We start from the raw sequence: 17,582 nt of genomic DNA, 5'->3' as shown, positions 1-17,582 counted from the left end.
ATCAGTGCATTTTTATATAAATGTATAGAATAATGACTTAAAATAATGATGTATAGCAGGGATTAGCGGACCTCCTGCTGTTGCAAGACTACAAGTCCCATCATGCCTCTGGGCGTCATGTTTGTGGCTGTCAGTCTTGCTATATGCCTCATGGGACTTGTAGTTCCGCAACAGCTGGAGGTCCGCTAATTGCATATCCCTGATGTATAGTGTATATAATAATAACTTACTGTATATAATGACTTGTAATGATGACTTATAATATTATCAATACAATATTAAGAAATTTGCATATAATAATGACTTAAAATATACTACGTAGAGTATAATTACGATTTATAATATAATGTATATAATAATAACATTGGCCCGGATTCAGATACGAGTTACGACAGCGTATCTCCAGATACGCCGTCGTAACTCTGAGTGTGCGGGGTCGTATCTCTGCGCCTGATTCTTAGAATTAGTTACGCATAGATTTCCCTAAGATCCCACCGGCGTAAGTCTCTTACACCGTCATATCTTAGGCTGCATATTTACGCCGGCCGCTAGGTGGTGCTTCCGTAGATTTACGCTAGGAATAGGCAAATTGGGTAGATACGCCGATTCAGAAACGTATGTCCGCCCGGTGCAATTTTTTACGTTGTTTACGTTAGGCTTTTTCCGGCGTATAGTTACCCCTGCTATATGAGGCGTATCCTATGTTAAGTATGGACGTCGGGCCAGCGTCGAATTTTCCGTTGATTACTTTGTTTGCGTAAGTCGTTCGCGAATAGGGCTGTACGTAAGTTACGTTCACGCCGAAAGCATTGCCTATTTGCGGCGTAATTTGGAGCATGCGCACTGGGATACGTTCACGGACGGCGCATGCGCCGTTAGTCAAAAACGTAATTTACGTGGGGTCAGCCTTGATTACCATACAACACGCCCACTGCATGGAAAATTTGAATTTCCGTGGGCTTACGCCGGACCACATACGCTACGCCGCCTTAACTTAGGGTCCCCAATGGATTCCCATTATTTGCAGGAATTTCCTCTCACTTCCTATTTGGCTATGGGACAGGAAGTGAAGGGAAATCTCACAATGGGGACACAGATGGCAAAAACAAAAACAAAAAAAAACCTGACGGGTTATGGCCCTCCCTTAATCCACCCAAAATGAAACAAAAAAAAAAAAAAGTTTTGTAGTTCTACTTTAAAGCAAAAAGTAGCAGTTTGTATCTCATTAGCTGCTGGCACCAGCGCCACTGTAACTTTATTTGTAATATTTTGTCATCTGTAGGTGAATCCAGCTAGAGCACCTAATGAAATGTCTATAGTTATATATTCTAGAGATAGATATAAATAATAAAAAAAAAGTATATGTCATATACATATCTAAATAATATAATAATAAATAATATTATAAAATAATATGTGTGTATATGTATGTATATATGTGTGTATATATATATATATATATATATATAATATATAATTTTTTTTTTTTTTAATAATTTTATATAATTTTAATATATTAATATAAATGTTTTATTTTCTGATCATTTTATTCTTTTTACTTTCAGCTGAATTATGGGCTAGGATTCGGGATTTCATCCGTCCGAGCCCTTCCTTTTATCACTACATCTTGACTCGTTTCAAGTGGTTTTGGGATATAATAAATGCTACTTTTATCCGGGATATCATTGTCAGGCTCGTTTTGACAGGTAAGAGCATAGTATCAGATTTCAGATTTTAGAACACATGACACCTGTCACAGATATACTCCTCTCCAGCACGCCCCGCGAGGGAAAAACTCCTCTGATTGGCTGCTGGAGAAACTTACTCTGCCAGAACCCCTCTGGCGCCAACTGCTGGCCAGGAATGGGAATGACATTGCATCCCTGGACCACAGACTGACACAGTGGACATTTCTGGAATGACAGAAGTCCCAAAATGTAAACAAATAGTGCAGTGATGGCGAACCTTGGCACCCCAGATGTTTCGGGAACTACATTTCCCATGATGCTCCACTACACTGCAGCGTGCATGAGCATCATGGGAAATGTAGTTCCAAAACATCTGGGGTGCCAAGGTTCCCCATCACTGAAATAGTGAATGGGAGCAAGGTAACTCTCCCACTCCCCACTAACTTTAGCGTAGTGCCCATACTGAAAGTAAGGGGGCGCTACAAATAATAATATATTATCTAAATGGATTTTAAAGGCAAGCAGTATAAGTGCCTGAATGGGACCTGGCCTCATCCTCTTGCAGTCCCTGTACAGCAGGGCTGCAGTGTGAGAGGAAGAAGCAGCACAAGGAGCAGGGGCGGACTGATCATTCGGAAACTCGGGCACTGCCCAAGGGCCCCATGCCACTAGGGGGCCCTATCGGGGTTGCCAGCCTCAGTAAAACCAGGGATAGTAGGTAAAAATCTGTGATTAACAAAATAAAATAAATAAAAAATAAAATCCCCGCCTTTCCAGTACCTTTTTAGTGTGTGTATGTGTATTCTGTGTGTATGTATACTGTATGTGTGTATACTGTGTGGCCCCATAATCTCCTATTGCCCGGGGACCCCAAAATCTCCTATTGCCCCGGGGGCCCCATGAGTTGTCAGTCCGCCCCTGACCAGGACCCAATCAGGAGCATGCTGGTAGGAAGAGAGAGCAGATCGACAGAGCTATAAGCTCATCACAGTGCTGCTTCTCCTTTCACTATCCAGTCACAGGCTGGGCAGGTGTGCCGAAGGCCTCTACTGGGACTCCAAGGCCAGGCAAAGCCCTTCGGTGCATCTGCATGTGAAGCAGGGCCTACTCGCCCTGCACGCAGGGGTACCTTTCGCACAGAGCACGCTCATCAACACCCGGGACTGGGCGGAGACTGTGGTCGTGTAAAAAGTCTAACATTTTTTTTTTAAGTGTATTTTGTGCGTGTACTCGAGAGAGGAGCCGGAGTTCAGGAGTTGGGAGTAGGCAGGTCTCCCCCAGAGGCAATCTGCCACCTTTCTCCATGCCCCGGGTGGCAATGGTGGGTGTGTGAGGGGGTCCTCCCACACAGCCCGTCCTACCTGCTCCGCTTTGAAGCCCAACGGGGCAGAGGGACTCCCTTATAAGGGAGTGAGAAGATCTAGCCCGCTCAACCAGCCCCGTTAGTCCTTCGCCTCTCTTTTTAGAGACTGCGTGGTCTAACATCAAGGCAGTTCCCCAAGATGAGCCATCGATGTTTGAGTTAGTAAAACATACAGTTGCATTAGGAGAGACGCCCTGAGCCTGCACCCACTCCACCAGTTTGGCGTACCTCACTCCCAGTAACAGAATGGGGTCCCGCCATGCACCTAGCGTGTGGTTCTCTGTAACGTGGGTTCGGTTCCAGTCACCTTTACCAAGTATCACACTTAACTGGTTGCTTGTGTCTTGAACGAATGTTTGGTTACTCATAACAATTGCATTCCTTCTCCTTATTTTGCTAGTTTACCCCTTGTAGTAGCTGAGCTTTGTAGCCCACATGAGCCTTACAGACCCTGGTTCTTTTGATACGCCAGACCCAACATGCACCCCTTTGAATAACTTCAGACCAGGTTTAGGCTACTTAAAAGTTCTTTAAGGATACAGTTCAACAAATGTATTTCCTAACCCTAACTACAACTGAATGGCTGCCCAGGCATACCTCCACAAGGTAGAAGTCCATCTTGGTGTTTCTCCTTGCGTAAGGAGAAGCTGGGGGTTACCCAATGATTCAGACGGGGTAGGGTCACCCATCCATGTCATTGGGTAACCCCCGGTTTCAAGCCGGTTAACTATTGACGTGAACGGGTGACCCTGCCCCGTGGGCGGGGTCACCCGTCCACGTCATTGAGTAACCCCCGGCTTTCTCCTTATGCAAGGAGAAAGCTGGTGGTTACCCAATGATGTGGACGAGTGACCCTGCCCCCTCTTACACGTCATGGGGGTTTCGTTCCTAGCTGGAGTATCAGTGGAGACTGCATCATCGTTGGCATCGAGAGACGGGATTACATCGCTGGAATTTATTTAAATTGTTTTTATTTTTAAAAAAGGACTTGTCCCAAGCTGTGTCTGTGTTTTTTTATACTTTCTTTGTGAAATGGTAGGGGTACAATGTACCCCGTTACTAATTCACATGGGGGGGGCGGGATCTGGAGTTCCCCTTTGTTAAAGGGGGCTTCCAGATTCTGATAAGCCCCCCCCACTATCAGACCCCGGGCAAGGGTTGTGGGGATGAGGCCCTTGTCCCCATCAACATGGGTACATCCTCTCCATGTTCAGGGCATGTGGCCTGGTATGGTTTAGTAGGGGGGGCTCTCTCGTCCCCCCTCTTTTCCTGTGACGTGCCAGGTTGCATGCTCGATAAGGGTCTGGTATGGATTTTTGGGGGAAACCCCATGCCATTTTTTTTAAATGGCGTGGGGTCCCCCTTAATATCCATACGAGACGGGCCTGATATGGAATTTGGGGGTGACCCCACGCTTTTTTCTTTTTTTTTGGTTCGGGGTTCCCCTTAATTTTCATACCAGACCAAAAGGGACAGGTAATGGACTGGGTGGGGAACCACTGCTGTTTTTTTCAATGACTTTGATCTGAATTGCCGGGACCAACAATTCATTATGGCCGCGAGTAGTTTTAAATGACTTTTTTTCCTTCAGAAATTACATTTTGTGCAGGGACAGTTCTAAACACGGGAAACATGCGCTACTTTACAGGCATACTATAGACACCCCCCAGGTACGAAATTTAAAGGAATATTTTACTTTTATTGTTTCATTTTAAGCATTATTAAAATCACTGCTCCCGAAAAAACATCTGTTTTTAAAACTTTTTGTTTTGCATTGATACATGTCCCCAGGGGCAGGACCCGGGTTCCCAAATATTTTTTTAGGACAATAACTTGCATATTAACCTTTAAAATTAGCACTTTTGATTTCTCCCATAGACTTTTAAAGGGTGTTTCGCGGCTTTTCGAATTTGCTGCCAACACCCCAAATTGTTCGCTGTTTCGGCGAACAGCCAATGTTCGAGTCAAACTCATGTTCGACTCGAACATAAAGCTCATCCCTAATCTGCTCACAATTGAAATTTGCTCTTTGGGTGAGTTGATGTTTTATGTAGACGCTCCTCCATATATTGTTTTTTTCATACAAATCGTTATCTGAACTTTTCATCTTTTACAGTGCGATCCAATCTGATCCCCAGCCCCCCGACTTACAACTCTGCATACGGTTATATTAGCTGGGAAGCATATTCCAATGTAAGCTACTTCACGCGGGTTCTACCCCCTGTGCCAGACGATTGTCCCACACCAATGGGAACCAAAGGTAAGATGTGGTCTATTACCTTGACAATATCGTTTTTGATGGTCTGTACGTCTGTTACATTTTATAATGCATGGTCCAAAAAATTTATTTTGTTGAGATTGTCATATTATGCTCTTAAAGAGTTCCTTTGATACGCCAGACACAACATGGCACCCACTTTGTAAAAATTCAGAACAGTTGATGCAACTTTACTTGAAATGATACAGTTCAATGTGAACAGAGTCCATTTCCTAACCCTAACTACAACTAAATGGCTGCCCAGGCATACCTCCACAAGGTAGAAGTTGGTGTTCCTCATGTTTGGATGTTCTCTGGAACCTCAGTGTACTCACACTAGGCGCAGTTACATTGTGTCATGGCTGAGTAGGTTTGTCCCCACTGGTTCGGGTTCACGTTGTGCCAAGCCCAGGCACGCTTGCATCATTACGCCCGCCAGCCAGACGACAGTGATCTTTGTGTTCCGTCCCAGTGATCTATGAGAGTTTGTTGCTTGGGCACAGTTAGTGGTCACATATATGGAAAGTCCAACCGAACCGTGCCTGAGACTACCCCTTTCAAGCAGGACACTGAACAGTGCCTGATCATGGTACGGAGTGATCACACTGTTTAAACAAACTGGACTTTGGAGGTCAAATGTGCTCAGGCACAGTAGCCTCACCTGTCTCCAGCCGTGACACACCAGATCGGAGACAACCCACACCCGCAGTGCAACCATTACCATATTCCAGCTAACCTTAGTAACTGGAATACACCAGAGGGGCACATACCACCGATGAGCCCCCCCCAGGCCCGGACTGGGACAAAAAATAGGCCCGGGCATTTTGGATTAAGCAGCCCATGACATGCTAACCGACACCTCCGGCAGAGAACATGGGGGAGGTAGAGAGCATGCAGAGAGGTGGAAAGCACAGGGAGGGTGTTGGAGAGCACTGGGGGGTGGCAGAGACCATGGGGAGAGATGGAGAGCACTGGGGGGTGGCAGAGAGCACTGGGGGGGGGGTGACGTGGCAGAGAGCACTGGGGGGAAGGTTGAGAGCACTGGGGGGGTGGCGTGGCAGAGAGCACTGGGGGAGGTGGAGAGCACTAAGGGAGGTGGAGAGCACTAAGGGAGGTGGAGAGCACTGGTGGGAAGGTTGAGAGCACTGGGGTGGTGGCAGAGAGCACTGGGGTGGTGGCAGAGAGCACTGGGGTGGTGGCAGAGAGCACTGGGGGTGGCAGAGAGCACTGCGGGGATTGGCAGAGAGCACTGCGGGGATTGGCAGAGAGCACTGCAGGGGTGGAGTAGAGCACTGCGGGGGTGGAGGAGAGCACTGCGGGGGTGGAGGAGAGCCCTGGTTGGAGGTTGAGAGCACTGAGGGGTGGCAGAGAGCATGAAGGGAGGTGGAGAGCACTGGGGGGTGACAGAGAACCCTGAGGGGAGGTTGAGAGCACTAGGGGGTGGTAAAGAGCACTGGAGGGGGTGGCAGAGAGCACTGGAGGGGGTGGCAGAGAGCACTGGAGGGGGTGGCAGAGAGCACTTGGGGGGGTGTCAGAGAGCACTTGGGGGGTGTCAGAGGGCACTGGGGGGTGTCAGAGAGCACTGGAGGGTGTCGGAGAGTACTGGGAGGTGGCGGAGAGCACTGGGGGGTAGCAGAGAGCACTGGGGGGGTGGCAGAGGGCACTGGGGGGGGTGGCAGAGGGCACTGGGGGGGTGGCAGAGAGCACCGGGGGGTGGCAGAGAGCACCGGGGGGTGGCAGAGAGCACAGGGGGGGTGGCAGAGAGCTCTGGGGGGAGGTGGAGAGCACTGGGGGGTGGCAGAGAGCTCTGGGGGGAGGTGGAGAGCACTGGGGGGTGGCAGAGAGCTCTGGGGGGTGGCAGAGAGCGCTGGGGGGTGGTGGAGAGCCCTGGGGGGGTGGCAGAGAGCACTGGGAGGGGTTGGCAGAAAGCACTGGGAGGGGGTGGCAGAGAGCACTGGGAGGGGGTGGCAGAGAGCACTGGGAGGGGTGGCAGAGAGCACTGAGGGGGGTGGCAGAGAGCACTGGGGAGATCACAGGCAAAGAGTATGAGAGGTGTAGAAGGAGCAGTGGGGGCGGCTGCATATAAAAAATCATTTTCTCAATCTCCCTTCTGCAATATTGAATGCCTGCTTCTCCTCTACCTCCCGCAGCCTCAGGCATTCCAATACAGCAGAAGGGAGATGGAGAAAAAGATTTTTTATATGCAGCCGCCCCCACTGCTCCTCCTATCCAGGTTACAGGAGGGGGGGGGCTGCACTCACGTTTTCTGCTATATCCGGGCCGGTGTAAGGAGCAACAGATGTCTGCTCTGGCTCCTCTCCCTCGCAGTCACGCCCCCCGGCCGTGAAGAGGCCGAAGGCTTCTCATCTAGCTCCTCCCCCCTGTGTTTACGTCCAACCGGGAGGCCGCGGAGAGGCTTGATGAGCGGCGCGGGTTTAAAGAGACTTGTGCCCCGCGACTTGCAGCCTGGCGGCCTCTCGGTGGCCGCGGCCCACCGGGCGAATGCCCGGTTTGCCCGATGGCCAGTCCGGGCCTGAGCCCCCCACACTTCCATCGCAACCGTATTTTCTTCCACCGTCAAAAGACCAACCACCGCCACACGATCAGCTACCATGACGTCCTTTGCTCATATTGCACCTGCAAAGAGATAAAGCAAACCAAACAAGACACAGGGAGGGCGGGTGGGAAACTGCCTGCTTGTCTCCGGTCCCTTCTCTGCTGTCCAGGAGACCCCAGCTATACCTTAACTATCTACCACAAACCCCTCCTCATCCTGTTGCTCCAACCAATCTGGCGGCATTTTAGGGGCAAACTGGCGGCGTTTGGCATGGCACAGTGGCAACAATGGCATGGCAGAGTGGCGACAATTGATGGCACAGTGGCTGCGTTTGATGGCATGGCACAGTGGCGACAATTGATGGCACAGTGGCTGCGTTTGATGGCATGGCACAGTGACGACAATTTGGGCACAGTGGCTGAGTTTGATGGCACAGTGGCTGAGTTTGATGGCACAGTGGCTGAGTTTGATGGGCACAGTGGCTGCTTTTGATGGGCACAGTGGCTGCTTTTGATGGGCACAGTGGCTGCTTTTGATGGGCACAGTGGCTGCTTTTGATGGCCTGGCACAGTGGCGACAATTGATGGCCACAGTGGCTGCGTTTGATGGCATGGCAGGTGTTATATCCAGCCATGTCCCCCCATATCCAGCCATGTCTCCCCCATATCCAGCCATGTCTCCCCCATATCCAGCCATGTCTCCCCCATATCCAGCCATGTCCTCCCCCATATCCAGCCATGTCCTCCCCCATATCCAGCCATGTCCTCCCCCATATCCAGCCATGTCCTCCCCCATATCCAGCCATGTCCTCCCCCATATCCAGCCATGTCCTCCCCCATATCCAGCCATGTCCTCCCCATATCCAGCCATGTCCCCCCCCCAAAAAAGCAGCCATGTCCCCCTTACCTTACATGCTGCCGCGCAGCATCCCCGCTTGGTTAATACGCGCGGGGAACATTACAGCTTTGAATAGCTGTAGTATTTCACGCTGCGCTGCGTATAGACACTCCCCCTTGCTCGGGATTGGACAGTTCACCTGAGCAAGGGGGAGTGTCTATACGCGGCGCGGCGGGAAAGACTACAGCTATTCAAATGAATGCTGTAATGTTCCCCGCCCGTATTAACCAAGCGGGGATGCGGCGCAGCGGCGGGATGCGTCGGCGGCGGCAGCAGTATTCTATTTTGGTATTGGGGGTATTTGCGGGAGTACGAGTACTCCCCGCAAATACTCGGAATCGGTCCCGATACCGATACTAGTATCGGGACAACCCTAATTTACACCTTTAATTTGTGGTAGCACACCCCTTGGAAACAAATTACTGAAATAAATGGCTTTGTGTGACCATCAATGAGTTTCTTACACCTCTCTACTGGAATTTTGGACCACTCTTCTTTCGCCAGCTGCTCCAAGTCTCTGGAAGGGTTCCTTTTCCCAACTGCTGTTTTGAGATCTCTCCACGGGTGCTCTATGGGATTTAGATCTGGACTCGTTGCTGGCCTGCTCGGTACTCTCCAGCGCTTTGTCTTAAACAATTTCTGGGAGCTTTTTTGTAACAGGCACCGTCGCGCCCCTGTTCCCTGTTGTACCAGGGCTTTAAGCGCCGTAATGCGTTCCATGCTGGAACTCGCCCGGCGCCGTGGTGTGCGTTCCAGCTTGGAACGCGGAAGTGCGCCGCACACGGCGCTTGGTTTGAATTCAGTGCGATGCACTGCACCTGGTCTCCTGCCTATAAAGGCATTCAAAGGAGACACATACCTTGTTCTATTATTGTCAGCCGTTCCGGCCACGCTACTATAGAGGCATCGTTATGGTCAGCTAGCAACAGACTCACTGCTTCCAGGCTGCCATCGCTCCCTATGCTGCAACACCGCTCCAGGCAACAACTACTACTTTAGTGCTATTGCGCCTACTACAACCTTGAGGCCTTTGCTGGATACCCTACACCACAGAATCCCTATCCTCTACATTGAAGTCTACAAACGGATAAGTAGCCATTGTATCACTTGTAGTCCTATAAGAAGATCTACTGCTAGTGTTCCATCTATTACAATTGTGTTACTAAATATTCCTTGTGGATAACATCATACTTATTGGGATATATTGCTGTGCTAAGGATTGTTTGCAAAGGAGTACCTTAAAGGGTCACCTACCCTCAGTTTTACTTGTGCAACAATATTCACATCCTATAGTGTCATGGATATGCAATAGTCTGGCAGCTTACCTGTTCCCATCTGTCCATTAGAGGCCTGACTCTGTTCTGGTTACCTTCTTATTTCCTCTCCTTCCTGTATGCCCCCCCCCCCCCCAGGCCATCCCAGGAAGTCTATATTAACTATTGCACTACAGGCCTGCAGTGCTGTTCAACAGTGTTTTCTCAAGTTCCTGTCTGCAGTGTGCTACGATTACCTTCCTTTGTACCATTTTTGGCTCATCCCTGACTACTCCTGTTTGCCTGTGCCCTTGACCTTTTGCCTACCGTTTGTCCTGCTTGCTGCTTCCCCTCTCTCTCTGCGGAGCGTGACCTAGGGGATCCCAGGGGTCGCGACCTGGATCCAGCTGTGGTGAAGGCCATCCTCACCACTAGAGGCTCTGGTGAACACAAAGCTGGGTCTTAGACTCCGCGCCCTGGGCGATCTTGAGTTCGCTTCCTCTCTGATTGCAGCAGTCGGCTATAGGGTTTACTACCCTGTGGTGCATCCCTGACCCCCACGGGGTGCACTTGTCACCTGACCACAGGTGACCTGACATATATGCAACTGCTATTACCTGAGCTTTATTGCCTCTCACATGCAATTACTATTATGCGTGCAATATTCATCTCATAGATGCAACTAGAATTACCGGAGCTATATTGCCTCTCATACACTTCTAATAGTTGTCACAACAACTCCAAGTTACCACGTGTACTCTCAAAGTACCTAAGCTATAAATTGCTACAACGCATATTTACTACGTGCTGACATAAGTGCTACTTGTATATGGGCCTATGCCCTAAAGCAGGGGTCTCCAAACTTTCCAAACAGGGGGCCAGTTTACTGTCTCTAAGACATTAGGGGGGCCGGACTGTGGCCATTGGGAGTAGAAAATGGCCCAACATCAGTGGGAGTAGTTGTGCCCCATCGTTGGTGTCAATGTTAGGAATTGCACCCCATCATTGGTGTCCTTTTGCCCAATTGCGGGTGTCATTAAGAGGAATTGTGCCCCATTGTTGGTGTAATTGTGAGGAATTGTGCCCCCTCAATGGTCTCAGTGGTGGGGGGGGGATTAATGTTGGTATTAGTGGATGAAATGCCCCAAGGGCCTGATAAAAGCAAGCAAAGGGCCACATCTGGCCCCCGGGCCGCAGTTTGGAGACCACTGCCCTAAAGTTGCGGAACAATTTTCGCCTAAAACTTTCTATGCTAAGGGTTGACGTATTTCATACCTTCTCCCTTAGTCGCCTAATGCACGACACTATGTAATACTCATAATCACTAGCGTACGTTTGTGCATTGCAATCTTTTAGTACATACTATAATTTTAAACGCTAAGCTCTGGTCGCATGTTGTAATGCGCCCAGCCTTAGTAACTCAAAGCCTTTCTTTACGAGACAGGAAGATGATGTAGAGATCCCCCAAACTCCTGTTTGTGTGGAGTGACGCCCGGAGTCATCACATAAGGAAGCGCATTGAAGTCCTTGCATCCGCAGTTGTGGTTCACTCCGTTCATCAGTGCCGTTACATTTTTTGACATGTGCTTTGGGTGTTTTTCCTGCTGTAAGACCCATGACATTCCTTGTGATAGCATGGGCCATGACAGGTCTTCTTTATGGAGAGATCTGGGGTCTATTAGACCCCCAAATCTCTCCTCTGGCCTCCCATGCATCCAATCAGTCTGGTGGTCAGGTAAACAAAAAGGCAGAACTGGAAGTGACCCCGCTTTCCGGTATCGCAGAGGGAGAGAGATCCTCTCTCTCTGTTAAGGGTAGCCATCGCCGTTGACCGCATCGCTCCCGGGCTCTTTGATGGGACTGGAAAACCTAAGAAAGGTGACGACAAGAGGGGGTTTGCCACCCGCAGAAGTGATCGAGTGGCTATATAGCCAGTTGGATCACTTCTGCCTTTAAAGAGAATCGTTGGCTGAAAAATTCAATACTGGGTCGATGCCTTTAGGTGCAAGCATCATCCCGGTATAACCACTGAAACCCGAGGATGTCCATGGATGTCCTACAAGCGGCAAGTGGTTAAAGGCCTCTTTTCTTTTTCTGAAATCAGTAGAATGATGGGCTTTATCAAAAAGCTGTAATTTTATTTCATCTGTCCACGGCACATTCTCCCAAAAGGATTTTGGCTTCCTCAGGTATGTTTTGGCAAACTCTGATCAATTTTTCTCGATTGTCCACGTGGACTTGTAATGTATTTTATTGGGATTTTATGTGATAGACCAACACAAAGTGGCACATAATTGTGAAGTGGAAGGAAAAGGATAAATGGTTTTTAAAACAGACAGGTCAGGGATGAAGTTGTGGAGAAGTATAAAGCAGGGTTGGGTTAGAAAAAAATCTCCCAAGCTTTGAACATCTCAGAGCTTCTGTACAATCCAGCATTGCAAAATGGAAAGAGTATGGCACGACTGCAAACCTTCCAAGATATGGCCGTCCACCTAAACTGACCGGGCCGGGCAAGGAGAGCATTCATCAGAGAAGCAGCCAAGAAACCCATGGTAACTCTGGAGGAGCTGCAGAGATCCACAGCTCAGGGGGGAGAATCTGTCCACAGGACAACTATTAGTGGTCCCTCCACAAATCTGCCCTTTATGGAAGAGTGACAAGAAGAAACACATTGGAGAAAGAAAGACATAAGAAGTCCTGTTTGCAGTTTGTGAGAAGCCATGTGGGGGAGGGGACACAGCAAACATGTGGAAGAAGGTGTTCTGGTCACATGAGACCAAAACTGAACTTTTTGGGCTAAAAGCAAAACACTGTGGGCCGGATTCAGATAGGTCAGCGGATCTTTAGATCCGCGTAACCTATCTGATTTACGTTATGCCATGGGGGAAGTGCTTTGGGGGGTGTCTATGGCGGCTAGGAGGGGTCTACAATTTAAATCAGGCACGTCCCTGCGCCGATCGAACAGCGCATGCGCCGTCCGCACATTTTCCCAGCGTGCATTGCTCCAAATGACGTCGCAAGGACGTCATTGGTTTCGACGTTAACGTAAATTGCGTCCGGCCGTATTCGCGAACGACTTACGCAAACGACGTAAAAAATTCAAAACTCGGCGCGGGAACGACGGCCATACTTAACATAGGATACGCCGCACTTACCCCTCCTATAGCAGGGGTAACTTTCCGCTGGAAAAAGCCAAACGCAAACGACGTAAAAAAAAAGCGCCGGGCGGTCGTTCGTTTCTGAATCGGCGTATATGCTTATTTGCATATTCAAAGACACGGAAGTGCCACCTAGCGGCCGGCCTGGAATTGCAGCCTAAGATCCGACAGTGTAAGTCACTTACACCTGTCGGATCTTGGGCATATCTATGCGTAACCTGATTCTATGAATCGGGCTCATAGATGCGACCGGCCGGACTCAGAGATATGACGACGTATCAGGAGATACAACGTCGTATCTTCTTTCTGAATCCGGCCCTATGTGTGGCGGGAAAACTAACACTGTACATCACCCTGTACACACCATCCCCACCGTGAAACATGGTGGTGGCAGCATCATGTGGTGGGGATGCTTTTCTTCAGCAGGGACAGGGAAGCTGGTCAGAGTTGATGGGAAGATGGATGGAGACAAATACAGGGAAATCTTAGAAGAAAACCTGTTAGTCGGAAAAAGACTTGAGACCGGGGGGGAGGTTCGCCTTCCAGCAGGACAACGACCCTAAACATACAGCCAGAGCTACAATGGGATGGTTTACATCAAAGCCTATTCATGTGTTAGAATGGCCCAGTCACAGTCCAGACCTAAATCCCATTGAGAATCTGTGGCAAGACTTGAAAATTGCTGATCACAGACGCTCTCCATCCAATCTGACAGAACTTGAGATATTTTACAAAGAAGAAGAATGGGCAGAAATGTCCCTCTCTGGATGTGCAAAGCTGGTAGAGACATCCTCAAAAAGACTTGTAGAGAAAGGGGGTTCTACAAAGTATTTACTCCGGGGGGCGCCGTACAAATGTCCCTCCCCCACACTTTTCACATATTTATTTGTAAAAAAAAAAATTAAAAATTTTTTTTCCTTCCACTTCACAATTATGTGACACTTTGTGTTGGTCTATCACATAAAATCCCAATAAAATACATTTACGTTTTTTGGTTGAAAATGTGGAAAATTTCAAGGGGGTATGAATTATTTTTCAAGCCACTGTAAGTCGGAATGCATAACAAGTTGAAAATATGAGATATCAATTGGGCTTTAAAAAAAATGTACTTATTTTTCTAAAGACATGACTTCTTCGACCGTAGGGTTGAATCATCCCCGGTTGATATTTTCTAGGTTTCTTCATTCATCACTCACAGAGCGATAGGATGAGTAATAAAAAAAACGTTCTGTATATCCAGGCGGATTCCGGCGATGACACCAGCTGGTGCTCATACATATTTCTCACTTTTTTGGGGCAATTAATTCTCTCCTGCAAACGTGGAGACCGTTTCCTGGCCGATGGAGCATGACCTAATTAAGGAAAAATGCGATGGCGTTATTGAGAGTCGGCATAAAACCGCACCGTGGATTATGTTTTATCTCAGTCTTTGTTGATTTTACGCTGACCCAGGAATCTGCAGATACTTGTGTAGTACATTCCCCACCGAGGCTGTAAGGTGGGGGAGCAATGTATATATACTGAACAGATGACTCCATATCCTGCAATGAATCCCATAGGGGTACGCAGCGAGAAGGTGGATTCTATTTCCAAGAAACTTTTATGTACTGTGCATAGAAAGGATGTAGAAACTGTTACGTTGTTACAGTATATATTCAATCCTTACAATTAGGTAAATTCAGAAAGACCGCTGCATCTTTAAGGCGGCATAGCGTATCGTATTTACGCTACGCCGCCTTAAGTTAGATAGGCAAGTGCTGTATTCACAAAGTACTTGCCTCCTAACTTACGGCGGCGTAGCGTAAATGTGGCCGGCGTAAGCGCGCCTAATGTTTTACATGTTTTATGTTAATGGCGGGTGACCTGACGTGATTGACGTTTTTTACGAACGGCGCAAGCCAGGGCCATCTTTTCCATTGGGCACGCTGAGAAGTTGCCCGGGGGCCCCGCTTGCCTGGGGGGCCCCACCGGCTGCCCAGCAACCCCAGTAAAAAAATTGTGGAGAGTGACGGGTTAGAACTGCCCATGCCCAGTTTGCGGAAATCACAGAGAAGATCCGGTCCTCCACGAGTGCAGGGGGTTGCTGATGTAAGGGGGGAGTGAATGCAAAAATGTAAGGGGGCACTGATATAAAGGTTCCCCCTCCTATATTAGTGACCCCCCTTACCTTACTGTATTTACTCTACGGAAGGTGGTCTCTGGTCACCAGAGTGCCCCCCACATCAGAGTTCCCCTTTACATCAGAGTCTGCAGGATTCCGCCTTACAATGCAAGGGGGAACTCAGTCTGCGGACCCTGATGTAAGTGGGAAAGAGAAAGCAGTGGACTCTGATATAAGGTGGTCTCTGGTCACCAGAGCCCCCCCTCCACATCAGAGTCCCCGCCTTAGATCATGATCTGCAGCATTCCCCATTACATAAAAGTTCCCTTTTACTGTAAGGGGGAATCCTGCAGACTCTGATGTAAGAGGAAACTCTGTGCTGGCTGGGTTATAGTAACCTGACCTTCATGTCAATGAAGACTTTTTTTTTTTTTTTTTTACTTTGTATAACTTAAACACATTGCTAATAGCACTAGCTACTGTATATGTTTATAGTTTAAATACTGACATTTGCATTGCTCGGCACTGAAAACTGTAATTTTAGGTACTTTTTTTGCAGCGGCAGTAAAAAATGTGGTTCTGCCAGTAAATTTTATGATTTTTGTCAGTAAATTCTCGTGCGTGATTGTGTAGACAGGGCCCCAGTGCACTGTATTGCCCGGGGGCCTATAATGCTCTTAACCACTTACCCCCCGGACCATATTGCTGCCCAAAGACCAGAGTACTTTTTGCGATTCGGGACTGCGTCGCTTTAACAGACAATTGCGCGGTCGTGCGACGTGGCTCCCAAACAAAATTGGCGTCCTTTTTTTCCCACAAATAGAGCTTTCTTTTGGTGGTATTTGATCACCTCTGCGTTTTTTATTTTTTGCGCTATAAACAAAAATAGAACGACAATTTTGAAAAAAATTAATATTTTTTACTTTTTGCTGTAATAAATATCCCCCAAAAATATATAAAAAAACATTTTTTTTCCTCAGTTTAGGCCGATACGTATTCTTCTACATATTTTTCGTAAAAAAAAATCGCAATAAGCGTTTATTGATTGGTTTGCGCAAAAGTTATAGCGTTTACAAAATAGGGGGTATTTTTATGGCATTTTTATTAATATTTTTTTTACTAGTAATGGCGGCGATCAGCGATTTTTTTTTTCGGTATTGCGACATTATGGCGGACACTTCGGACACTTTTGACACATTTTTGGGACCATTGGCATTTTTATAGCGATCAGTGCTATAAAAATGCATTAGATTACTATAAAAATGCCACTGGCAGTGAAGGGGTTAACACTAGGGGGCGGGGAAGGGGTTAAGTATGCCTGGGTGTGTTCTTACTGTGGGGGGGGGGGGGGGGGCCCTCACTAGGGGAAACACTGATCTTCTGTTCATACATTGTATGAACAGAAGATCAGCATTTCCCCTGCTGACAGGAACGAGAGCTGTGTGTTTACACACACAGCTCCCGTTCCCCGCTCTGTACCGAGCGATCGCGTGTGCCCGGCGGCGATCGCGCCCGCCGGGCACACGCACGGGAGTCGGGGGCGAGCGGGGGGCGCGCGCCTCCGGCGGCGCGCGTGCGCCCCTAGTGGCGGCTAAAAGGCAGGACGTCATAATACGTGATCTCGCCTAGGAGAGCCACCTTGTGGACGTATTATGACGGTGCGGCGACGGCAAGTGGTTAAGATGACACTGGCGCAAGCGCCGTCCGTGTACATATCCCAGTGTGCATTGCAGCAAAGTACGCCGCAAGGACGTATTGGTTTTGACGTGGACGTAAATTACGTCCAGCCCTATTCACGGACGACTTGCGCAAACGACGTAAAATTTTCAAATTTCGATGCGGGAACGACGGCCATACTTTAACATTACTAGTCCAGCTATTTGATGGAATAACTTTACGCCTGAAAATGCCTTCTGTAAACGGCGTATCTTTACTGCGACGGGCGCACGTACGTTCGTGAATCGTGAATCGGCGTATCTATGCATTTACATATTCTACGCCAAACTCAACGGAAGCGCCACCTAGCGGCCAGCCTAAATATTGCACCCTAATCCGTCGTATCTTAGATAGGTTTAAGTGTATCTCAGTTTGAGAATACACTTAAACTTAGGACGGCGCAGATTCCGAGTTAGGTCGGCGTATCTACTGATACTGTCAGCAGTTTATTGTTATTATTTTATTTTATTATTTAATTTTTTTTACAATTTTATTGTTTATTATGTGTTACAATTACTTTTAGCAGACCTGTTGGGGGGCTTTGGTGAAATATTAGGGGTCTAAACAGACCACTGATATCTCAAGTCTGAGA

At 48.3% G+C, this 17,582-nt stretch overlaps 1 protein-coding gene across 1 annotated transcript in view; it reads left to right on the top strand.

Annotated features, from left to right (window-relative positions):
* Positions 1-17,582, top strand: part of PTGS1 (prostaglandin-endoperoxide synthase 1) — a 79,629-nt gene that overhangs the window by 28,518 nt on the left and 33,529 nt on the right. The window contains exons 4-5 of the mRNA XM_040322758.1: positions 1,566-1,706; positions 5,168-5,311. Of these exons, the coding sequence (XP_040178692.1) occupies positions 1,566-1,706; positions 5,168-5,311 (285 nt within the window). The remainder of the gene's footprint in view (positions 1-1,565; positions 1,707-5,167; positions 5,312-17,582) is intronic.

The sequence above is a fragment of the Rana temporaria genome, chromosome 9 (assembly GCF_905171775.1).
Source record: "Rana temporaria chromosome 9, aRanTem1.1, whole genome shotgun sequence".
In the NCBI taxonomy this organism is placed as follows: domain Eukaryota; kingdom Metazoa; phylum Chordata; class Amphibia; order Anura; family Ranidae; genus Rana; species Rana temporaria.
Note: the sequence above shows the minus strand (reverse complement) of the source record. Positions and strands in the feature narration are given on the sequence as shown.